Below are 12,069 nucleotides of genomic sequence, written 5' to 3'. Positions count from 1 at the left end.
TTATAAATTGACATTAACCTAAATGCAAGATTGGTAAGACTTTTTTTCTCTTATGCTCACCAAGGTTGCATTAATGAGATGAAATGTTATTAAAATTTAAAATAAAGGTTTTCTATTTTAATATATTTTAAAATGTAATTTATTCCTGTGATAACAGACAGTCAGAATGTATTTTTGTACTTTTTTTCAGTCAGTTTTTTGTAACTAATAAATAATACTAATAACTAATATAATAACGCATAAACGAATGTTATCATATTGACATGTATTGTAAAGTATTCAATAACAGTTCAATAACATTTAATGGTGAATCATGCACAATAAGAACATAAAAAACAGAACTTAAATTCACATTTGTCACATGATAAAGGACACAAATTAGCGCGCACACAAACACATTGTGTTTTCATGTTTTATGGGGACTTTCTATAGTCGTAATGGTTCCTATACTGTACTGTACAAACACCTAAACACAACATTCACAGAAAGCTCTCTGCATTTTTAGACTTCACTTAGTATGCTTTATAAGCTGTTTTCCTTTTCCCAGGACCACATGACACACACACACACACACACACACCCCTATTGCCTCTCCGAAGGGTGAAGTATTGGAGCTCTGGAAGTGAGATGAATTGAAGAAATGTCATATGGGTTCAAACGTGACCCCATTGGCTGGGTCAGCCTGAATAAAATCAATATGTTTGAGCCGCAGACCTCAGGAACTTCAGATTTCAATTAAAACTCCTCCAATAGTTTTGGTCATGTGATCACTCCTGACTCCATTGATATCCCATTTTCCGCGAACCCAGGTGTTTGTGTGACTACGTGGACTATATTTTAATAGGTCTAGCATCATTTGTTTGCAAATGCCACTTGATATTGTTTGATATTGCGATGACATTCATATACTTCTAAGAGAAACATAAGTTTCCAAATACACATTGCATGAAGAATCCAAATGCCATAATAGTGTATACTACCTCCCCCCACACATACAAAATCTGAACTACACTAGTATCTAAAACTGTGTGTGAAACGGATGAGCAACACAACTCTTCACAGGTGTGTTAGGCTAATGTGTGCCGTCCGTGAGCGCTAATCCCATTATTTGTATTCTGAGCCAGTGCTAACTGCTTGTGTGACCCCAACTCTTCTCAAGGACGCTTCTCTATATGTGCCAAACACCTACGACAGAGCGGGATTCACCTGGGAGGATTCTGGGTAATGCAGACCACAGAATCCCCTGATGACCCAGACAGTGGACAGCAGCCGTTGAGGTCAGCGACCTCGGCTAGATGCCTCTGGTGCCCTGAGAGCCCCGCGGATGAATGAAACTCAACACATTTCACTGCAGAAAAATAATCATTATATAACTACGGTCTTATAGGTATGGGTAAGTAGAACCAGAACTTACGTATATGTATGGGTAAGTAGAACTAGAAAAATGTAAATCTACAAAATATCGCATTATTTTTGAAAAATATTTTGAATGACCACAGAGAACCTTCAAATACAGATCAAAACCTGTATTTTATGCAGTACATTTTTTAAATGTCAAGAAACGAACTCTTTCCCTGCCAACGCAACGCAGCCATCACCAGCATTTTTGATCATTTTCGCAAAATTTCATGGCCCCCAGGTTTTTATTTTATATCTGAACATGAAATGTCTAAAAAAAGAACAGAGCCTTTGTTTTTTTTTTGTTTTATTCTAGCTTAATGCACTTTTTAATCAATGTGGGTAGGTTTCATAAAAAAAGCAAGGAGTAAATCGAGTCCATCAACACCCCCAAAAGCTTCACAGTCCTGTACCTCGTCCTAGGTCAACATTTCATTCGGTAATGTTTGGTGGTTTTGATTTATATGCTGTTTAATGTCGATGATTGTGTTATTTTACATATTTGCTTATGATATTGCATGTTTCTGCTTCTTCTTTACATGTCTTTTGATCAGGAGATTCAGCACTCTTTCAGAAGATGTGTAAACAGCGCCCCCTACCGTATAACAGTGAAAACATGGAAAGCTGGAAATTTCCGTCAATTGCGAGGAAGCGTTGTCTAACAAATGACGGAAATTTCAGTCAATGGCGGGGAAAGAGTTAAAGCTGAAGGCTTGACTGTGAGTGAGTGTAAGATGTACAGATAAAAATGTTATCAAAATGATTCCAGTTCACACGCATCCGCGGAAACTACATAAAACGTTGTATTCTGCTGCCAGACAAGTAGTTGGCGATGTCACGTTGTAAAGAAAGACTACGTGCCCACGCACACATTCAAACGCGCATACATATAGAATAAACATGTAATACGCATGTGCATGCCGTCACCGTTTTCACAGATTCAAAAACGTGCACTTTGAAACCTACTTCGAGTCGAGTAAACACCGAAGTTCATAATTAATGATTTTACAACAGAAATGAATCCATTAAAAAATGACTTTCTTCTAGCTGCTGTACAGCCAAAACTATCTTTGTTGCATTAATTTGTGATTATCACCAGAGAATGTCTAATATGGCGAGAAGTTTCACTCTCAGTACACTTCCGGCTTCTGAACTGGTTGCAGTTCCACTCTGATTCCATATGATGGCGCTCACAGGACGAGTGCAGAATGAATGGAGGTCTATGGCGCTATACCAACCAAAATCCACTTTTCTCAGGATATAATTTTTTGTCTAGTAATTTGAATGTTGTATTCGAAAGGAGATGCAAAGAAATTACACATTGCTTTTTACACACTTTTTAGAGTCACTTATTTGCTTAAAAAAATGTTTTAAAGTGTCAATGACGTCATACACATCGTACGACCAGAGATACTGCTTTACGGCAATCCTTCAGTCACTTTGGTGCTTTCGCGCTCTGCACTTTGTTTTCTCTGGAGGCATCGACAACACAGCTGACACAGGTAAACACGTGCTAGACGAGTTTTTGTTTTGTTTGTTTCTGGTCCCGCTTCGGATGCCACGATGCCATCAAGCGGTATCTCTGGTCGTAATCAGTCCTTCACTGACCAATCAGCGTTCATTAGCAGAATGCTAGCGTGTTATGGGCAACAACAACTCAACCTGTAAGAAATCGAAAGGACATATGTACTCGTTCATTCAACTTTCGACCTATAACCCATGTTGAACTTGCAAAACCTACACTCAAATGTGAGATTTCTCAACGGCAATCGGGTGAAAGAGGCAAATTTAGCCGTCTAGCCCCATAGACTCCCATTCATTTTGCACTCATGGCGAGAGCCCCCAGTGGAACTCTGGTGGAACTACAACCAAAATTCGGTACAATAGGACTTAATAGGGAGTGGGCAGGCTCTCCGTAGACGGGCTCTGTTATCACTGTAAAGCTTTGAAACAATCTGTATTTTAAAAAGCCCTATATAAATGAAGGTGAACTGACTTGACTTGACTCGTAAGGGTGCAAAGTTAAAACTAGTAAAAAAAAAAACGAATTCAGTTTTATGGCCAGCAAATTGTAATTCTTATTACTAAAATAGTAAATAGTAAATGATCTAAATGAACCCCTATTGGCTGGAGTGAAGCCTCTTCCTTTTAACTGACAGCTCTTTTCAGAACACAAGCCTCATCTGACAGCGTCTCTGTGTGAATATGTGTTTGTGTACAGTACAGAGTGTGTGTATGCATCAAAGACAGCTGTGCATGTGAATGTGTGCGTATGTGCTGGAGGTTTTACTCTGGTCTGACAGGGCTAGATTCAGAGGCCTTGTGGAAAAGAGCTCTATTTGCATTTCAAATGTCACCCGCAGCAGCAGACACCTGTTAAAGGCTAGAGGAGAATCCACACAAATCAAAGGTCTGACCCTGCGGGAGAGTCCGGATCACCCTGCCCACAGAAGACACCCTGAGCCCTGCGCTGGGACCACGCGCTCCTCAGTCCATCATCCTCACATGCAGCGCTGCCAAAGGTTAATTCTGATGTTCTTTCCTTTATTTATAGTATCTGATTCGTTTTATCAATGTTTAATGCCACATCTCTTGTTTCAGGGATGTACTGTATGTTGGCATATACCGGTCATCATGTGTCCACTAAAATGGGGGGTGAAATCAAAGTATAAATGTATTTATTTGCCAAATAAATTAATTTAATAAATTAAATGATTATGAAATGCTAAATGCAGATTGAAATTATGATAAGTTGCATTCAAAGATGTAAAGTAACATCTATCTATCTATCTATCTATCTATCTATCTATCTATCTATCTATCTATCTATCTATCTATCTATCTATCTATCTATCTATCTATCTATCTATCTATCTATCTATCTATCTATCTATCTATCTATCTATCTCTCAGTCTATCTATCTATCTATCTATCTATCTATCTATCTATCTATCTATCTATCTAGTTCTCAGTCTATCTATCTATCTATCTATCTATCTATCTATCTATCTATCTATCTATCTATCTATCTATCTATCTATCTATCTATCTAGTTCTCAGTCTATCTATCTATCTATCTATCTATCTATCTATCTATCTATCTATCTATCTATCTATCTATCTATCTATCTAAATTATTATGTTCAGGTATGATTGAGATTCTTACCGTTTTTGTGTTTAGGAAAACAGTTATTTTTATACAATTATATAATCTACTACTACTGCTACTAATAATCAAAATAAATAAAAAACACGATCATGAAGACTTTTTGAAATATGAAGTGAAGAATACACACCTCCAATTTAAAAGGTATTTTCTTACGTTAGCCATTAGATGAACGGAAAATATGTCAAAGAATGCTGAATGAATCGCTCCTTTAAAAGGAATGATTAGGTTAAAGAAACTGTAAGTAAAAGCAGTGCGGCGAGTGATGTGCTCTCTTATTTGTTTCCAAATTCATCTCATTGCAAATGAAGCTTGAATCGTTTTCTTTTATTAATGCACAAACGCGAGGCTTCTTTTCATGCTCATCAAAAGCCTCTTGTTGACAAACAGCAGGATTACGATCTTCAAGAAAAATACCGCCATGTTTACCGCTTTATTGCCGGCGTGTCATGCCCTTGAGAGAGAGAGATGGAGCCAGTGATGAAGGAAAACACGCTCTCCCCTCTGCACTGCCAGATATTTAAAATAGGCTGTTGATAACACAATTTACTCTGCAGGTTGAGCAGATGAAAAAAGTGACATTCATAGGCAAAAATAGGAGGGAAAGAATTAGTGTAGAGGCAGGACACACGAACATAAGAGAGAGATGAGAGGAGGTGAAACGCTCGACTCCACATTAAACAGCTCAACCTGCCATACGTTCAGAGAGAAAGAAAAAGAGAACAAGAGGGAGATTGTGTGTCCAAAGGAGGACTATAAAACCTGGAGAAAGAACTATTAGCATTCCTTGGCTTGGCTGGCGCATCAAAGACAGAGGACAGGAAAATATAAAAGTTGTAAAAGTAAGAAAACTTCCAGCGATATCACTCTTGACCTGTTGGGCACATTTGTCACATATCCCTAATGGGACACGGTGATGGAAGGAATTATGAAATGGGAGGATAAAAAAATATATTTTTTGTTCCCCTAAGAACCTTTGCTTTCTCTTGCAAAACACTGGTGTTTTCTCGCAAAAGTATTGCGTTCCTCAAGAATCTTTGTTCGCTTACAAATAGTGTAAATTTCGTTAACGAAAACTGTGACGAAAAATGTTCGTCAATGAACTTTATGCCCATGACTAAGACGAGATGACACCAAGGTCATTAAATGTTAGCTGTGACTATATCAGCATGAAATAGCATTAACGAAAAAAGACAAGACTAAAATTTTACCAAACTTGACCAAAATCGTTTTTTGTCGGAAAAAAGAGGAGACAAAATATCACACACTGCTATACAGGCGTTCATGAGCGTTCATGCTTGCGGTTGCCAGATGTCAAGAGTTTAAATCCCCATGCAGTCAGAGCTTTTCTGTGTTTTACTTAGTCTTTGCAATCTGGCAACCAATTGCACACACTCTTTCTACACTGCAGAAGAAGCGCGGATGATCTGAAAACACAGATAACATGACAAACAAGTAAGCTGGAGTTTAACGATCTCCATTTAGATATTCTGCTTAAATGAAAATGTCATTCAGTCAATCTGTGTTCTGAGCCGCTTGCACTGTTTAGGGCGACTAAATCTGTGATCAAAGCTTCTCAGTGATGAACGGTAACAAATCCAAACATGGATCTCGCATATGATGTTTATGATTGTGGTTTCTGAATTTGCTGTTGTTTTAATAAAAAAAAAAGTAATTTGGAATTACTGGAGTTACTATTAGGAATTTCACTGTTTTCATTTTTGAGAGAAGTTTCTTATTTTACCAGTTTTCATAATGAAAAGAGTGTGTTCATTTGTTTAATAAACCGTCTATAATAATCCAGGAAACTAAGTGAGGTAAATAAACCATGACATTCCCTTGATTTGTGCTTATGTGAATGTGCAATAATTCAGATGAATGTCAAAATAAATTTAGCAAATGACAACGATCGTTGCGATTATAATCGTGAGCAAAATAATTGTTATTATCAGTTTAACCATTATGCAGCATGACAAAAATGTAACTAAGTTTTCATAACTAAAACTAGACTAAAATGCCCAGACATTTTTAGTTGCCTAAAACTTGTCTAAACAAAAACAGGACAAGGTTGGCTAAATATGACAAAAGCTGAAAAGTGCATTTTACACAGGACTAAGACAACAGCTGACAAAATGAACACTACTTACGAAACACTTGCGCTCTCTTTCAAAACTATTAAGTTCCCCGAAAAATGCAAATACGCTGAAATTTCGAATTTTGAAATTTCGAATTTCGGCTGTGTCCGAAAACTGACAAATGCTGCCTTCGGAGGACGCTTTCCAAGATCGGAAGGCATCAAGACATGTCCGAATGCAATGTTAGTTTCACTTCCTGTCTCCTGAGATAACTTCATTTGATTGATTTTTGAAGGCAGCATATATGTATCCTTCGCTGACTTTGATATCCCACAATCCTGTGCTTTCCATTCTGTGACAGTTGAGCTAGAATAATAAAGATGGCGTCTGAAAGTTGCGGCTGGTCATCAGTTTGTGTGTAACTGCACATATTTTTGATAAACGTTTTCCACTTATGATGTCATTTCTAGCGAGAAATTACTATTGTAGTCACTAAATATTCACTTCGTCTTCGCTGAAGCTCGCTCCATTTTGCTGTTGATCATTAAACCCATACGCTGCCTCAGTTTCATAAGGAACCTTCGTGCGCAAATGCTGCCCGCAAAGTCATTGCCTGATAGGGCAGCGAGGCAACAAGTCAGCCGCCTAAGTTTTCGGACGCAGCCATAGTTTTTCTTCCAACCTCATATTATTTACACCACTAAAGTTTTGCGAACGGATGCAAAAGTTTTTCAAGGTAATGCAAAAGCAGTGAAATTCCTCTCGTTTTTTTTTTTTAATCAGCATGTCCTTTTAGGGGCTTTTTTTAATCAGCATGTCCTTTTAGGGGCGTACAATGCAACAAAATGAAAGCAAATGAAAGCGGTCTATACTAACAAGCTTACAATTTAGACAAACGTCATTGATTGAATGACTTTAATCCACTCTGCCCGACTGGGTGTAAAACACACTTTTTTGTGCTTAAAAATAAGCCCCACAAACTTGTTGTACAAAATGTATCTCCGGTCCTCATCATTTATAAATGAAGCTCTGGTGTTCGAGGACAGACCGCGCGCGGTGCCCTTTATCTGATTGTAAAGCACATCTTTAATGATTCTGTGTACACAAAAATAAATCTCAGCGTCAGACCAAGCGCCTAACCATTAAAAACCCTTTCGCTCACTCCCGCCAAGAAATGAACACTCAAATACACACACACACACACTTTGAGTCCGCCAGTGTGAAATTTCTGCCTGGCTAGAAAAAAGAAAAAGAAAACGCCACGAAAAGGACAAAACCACAAATGTGGAACTTCAATTAATTTAAAGCTCCAATCAGCAAAGAATAAATCCTTGGCAGATCTAATTACTGAAGCTCTCGGAAGACCCGGGCCGACCAGCCAATCTCCCTCATGTTTGAACAGCTTGATGAACTCGGGGACTGATGGATATCAAGTCATTTTGTTTAATTTATAAATGGATTTTCCCCTAATACTTAAATTATCATCAGTACAACACAATGAAAATGGGAACATTTGGAAGGCAAAGTCTATAAGAGGCCTGAAAGGAATTCCAATGAGGAATGTCACCTCTTTTCATTCGTGCTATACAATTCGTCTAATTAAATTCGGGAGCAGGGTAAGCCTGTGTTACAGTGCTGCCGTCACACGGGCCGCCCCTGGAGAGTTCGGGCCGAGCGGAAGACACTCATCAGGCATATCATGTCACACATGCCATTAACACACACTTTTGCCATCCTAAGGGCCACTCACCGCTTGGTGCAACATATAGTAGATGTACTAAAAACTTCAGAAAGCAATATGGTGAAAATATTTATTTACTTTTATATTACAGCTGAAAATATGACTCTAGCCTAATGCTTAAATAATTTTGGAACCAATTAGAATCAAGTATTCAAGAATCCAGTATTCCAGAGATCCATGTATTAATAAAATAAAATAAAATTGAAGGATTTACACGACACCATTTTCAACTAAAAACTGAAAACTTTGTATGCGCTTTGGCCGTTCATGTACACCACGACGGCGTTTTGGTGGCCTGAAAACACAAACCTTTGAAAATGGGTTTCATAGTGCACACTTTTGAAAATTATACCATTATCGTCACAAAAATGTGGATTTGTGGAAACAGTGACGTCATACGTATGCGTATTATAGTGCATAGTGTTTCTTTACAAAGTGACATCGCCAACTACTGGCCTGGCATGAATAATACAGCGTTTTTAGTTGTTTTCACGGATCCATGTGAACGGGGATCATTTTGACAACGTTGTCGTCTGTATGCAAAAGACGTTTGCGTTTTTAGTACATTGTTGTCGTGTAAACGTACCCTCAAAGTGCAACAACAGAAATTGATCAATAATCCATGTATTAATAAAAAAAATAAGTGCAACAATAGAAATAATCCAAGTATTCATAATTCATGTGTTAATAAAATGAAACTAAAATAATCAAATTAAATAAAACGCAAAAACAAACTTGGGAGATTACTACATAAAACGCAAGTCTATGATGTTTAACCTTTAACATGATCTTACCTGGCTCAGGTGTCTCAGAGTGAGAGGAAGAGGAGGCAGAGCTGGCCCCGTCCTCGGCCCCGCCGCCCTGAGACAGGAGCCCTCTCCCCGGAGGAAGCTTCATCCCCAACTGCTCCGCCATCTCCACGTGATCGCCCGGGTGAACGTAGTCAAACACGCTGCTGCCCGTCAGTTCCACCTGCAACAACACCAGCGGGACGCCTGTATCAGTTATCTGGGTTAAAACCAACATCAAACTAACTTTCTATTGTTAACTAAAACTAAAAACTGTTAATCGTTTTCATAAACTGAAGAAAAGGCATCAAATATAAATATTAGATGAAAAACTTAAACTTAAAATAAGTTAAGGTTCAATAAAAAAGAAATAATACATAACAGCACAAAGTAAATCTTGCCAAACCTTAAACTACAGTTAAAAACTTAACTAAATGTATTAATATATAAAAAAAATTAAATAAATTTTTTTTCTTATTATATTACATATTAATTTTTATCACTTTTATCAAATGTGCTCATGTATACATTTAGTATGTGTGTTCCCTTGGAATCAAACCCATGACACTGGTGTTGCTAGCGCAATATTCTACCAGTTGAGCTACAGCTACCACATTGCTCATCAGATTTTTATTTTATATACCCTCACATGTCATGAAACTTTGATTCATATATGATCTGTTTCTCATTATATAAAGTCTTTTATGTCTTATTCATGAAGGTTAGTATGAAGTATTCCCCAGTTATCTTTTATAGTGAGCTTAATGTGCTTTTCTGTAACTGTAGTGGAGCTAAAAGCACTCGTGCTCTTTAAAAATTTGACTTCATTCCTCCCTGGAGAGGTTTCCTTCTGCCTGAGACACAACTTAATGCTCTTTAGATAGAGCTCGTCCAAATAATCAAATAATTAGCGTGTGCTTGTCTAACCTTTAAACACGCTAATTTACTAAGCAGGGGGGAAACGGATTTACTGTTGCTAACTGGGGATGACAAGAAAAAAACAACAGGCAGTTAAAGTATCTGTGGCTGTGTGTGCTTCTTAAATATGCAGTTGTTGTGTTTCAGTAACACTGGTGCTGTTCTGTGATCAGGTCCACGTCTACAGGGACCTGTGGATTACATGAGAATAATCCCTTTAATGTCCTATCCCTCAAAGCAATTTAGTGCTTCACAAATTATTATTCCAAACTGAAACAATGAAGAAAGAGGCAGACCGTTGACACAGACATGGGCTTGTGTTACTTTGGGACAATGCTGGAATTGTAAAACAGAATGATGCTGTGTATTCATTGTTCATGTAAGATTTAGGATATTCCTTCTAGATGTCTCTGACTTCAGCCCATGCAGCTTTCTGTTGTCCGATGGTCAGAAGGTGATGCACAAAGAAAAAAATGGCTTTGCCAGAACAGGTTTGCAGGTGTACCTGTTTATCAACAGGCAAGAACATGTACTGTGATTTCTTTTTCCGGAAACATGTATAAAAGTAAATTGAATGTGTGTAAAAAAAAAAAATCCTTATTGAAAAATTGGAAATGCTGCCTTGGCGACTAACTTAACTTAAAGCTACACTGTGTAGGATTTTCTCCCATCTAGCGGTGAAATTGTTTATGACTAACAACTGAATATTACTTTCTAGCCCCTCTCATTCCGAGGGCGTTTTAACTCCTATGGTGGCCGTGTTATTTCAAATCTGCCGGCAGTCGCGAGTAATCTCCCCCTCGCATTCGTCACGGTGCCACTGAGTGTCAAAATGCGAAAGGCGAAGCTTGAATTTCCAGGTATGTCCCTCTTAGGCTAATGTATTTTCAAGATGGAGGCGCAACATGGCTGCCGCCATTCGAGCGACTCGCTCGTATGTATTCTAAATGGCAGATTCTACGCTTACGAGAATACTTGATTAGTTGGTAGAAGTAATTACACATTAATGAGCACATATGATTTTGAAAGAACAGTGTTTTTTGCTAAGAATCAACTTAGTGTAGCTTTAAGTATGTTTAAGTTTAAATACTAAAATTTCTAAAACTAAAATTGAAATAAAAAAATGAAAGCTAATTAAAAATAGTACAAAATATAAAAAATGACAAAATTACTAAAACTTTAACTAAAATGTAAATATTAATAAATACTATAATAGTATAGAAATAATACTTAAAAAAATAAAAAGGAAAGCCAAGGTTGCAGGTTGCATGCATACAGCACGCACACAATATACAGTATAAGTCAATCAATGACCTAAGTAGATCATCCAAGGGTCTGTGTGTATCCAAGAGCAGAATATACAAAGGAATGTATACTGAAGGATTTTATGTACAACTCTACAGTTTGAATAGAACAACTGAATAGAAAAATAAGACAAAAGAACAATAACCACAGAAAACCCATGAAAACAGAAACCAAAACAACTGTGAACAGGACCACCAACTGCTCTCTTTGTCTCTTTTTTAATGTTTGGCCTCTCTCAAACACTAAAAACCAAACAGCACATCTGATTTTTTTTTTTCTTCGTCTTCATTTTTTGTATCTGGGCATCAAAAAGCTGCAGGCACAATCCAAGTAAGACTTTCTGGATCTTTCTCTGGAAGACTAACATTCCACCGATACCCAGTAGACCAAAGAATTGAGGATTCTTTTTGAAGAACTAAAGAGAAGGGGTTGAGGTTTTCAACCGGCTTACAGACAACTGAAGTCCAATCCCCAAAAAAGAAGAAACAAGCCGTTCATTTGAGGAAAATAAAATAAAATAAATCACATCAGTTTAACCTTGAGAGTTCAACCTACATATGAGCTTTACAATAAGGTTTCATTTGTTAATATTAGTTATAGTTAAAATGAACTAAGAATGAACAATACTTCTACAGCATTTATTAATCTTAATGTTAATCTCAACATTTACAACTACA

The 12,069-nt window shown here is 37.4% G+C and overlaps 1 protein-coding gene across 2 annotated transcripts in view; it reads right to left on the bottom strand.

Moving 5' to 3' along the window:
• Positions 1 to 12,069, bottom strand: part of npas3 (neuronal PAS domain protein 3) — a 318,042-nt gene that overhangs the window by 46,966 nt on the left and 259,007 nt on the right. For both annotated transcript variants that reach the window (XM_084392651.1, XM_084392652.1), the window contains exon 6: positions 9,176 to 9,353. In XM_084392651.1, the coding sequence (XP_084248777.1) occupies positions 9,176 to 9,353 (178 nt within the window). The remainder of the gene's footprint in view (positions 1 to 9,175; positions 9,354 to 12,069) is intronic.

Source organism: Rutilus rutilus, assembly GCF_951802725.1.
Source record: "Rutilus rutilus genome assembly, chromosome: 21".
In the NCBI taxonomy this organism is placed as follows: domain Eukaryota; kingdom Metazoa; phylum Chordata; class Actinopteri; order Cypriniformes; family Leuciscidae; genus Rutilus; species Rutilus rutilus.
This window is presented reverse-complemented; position numbering and strand designations above follow the sequence as displayed.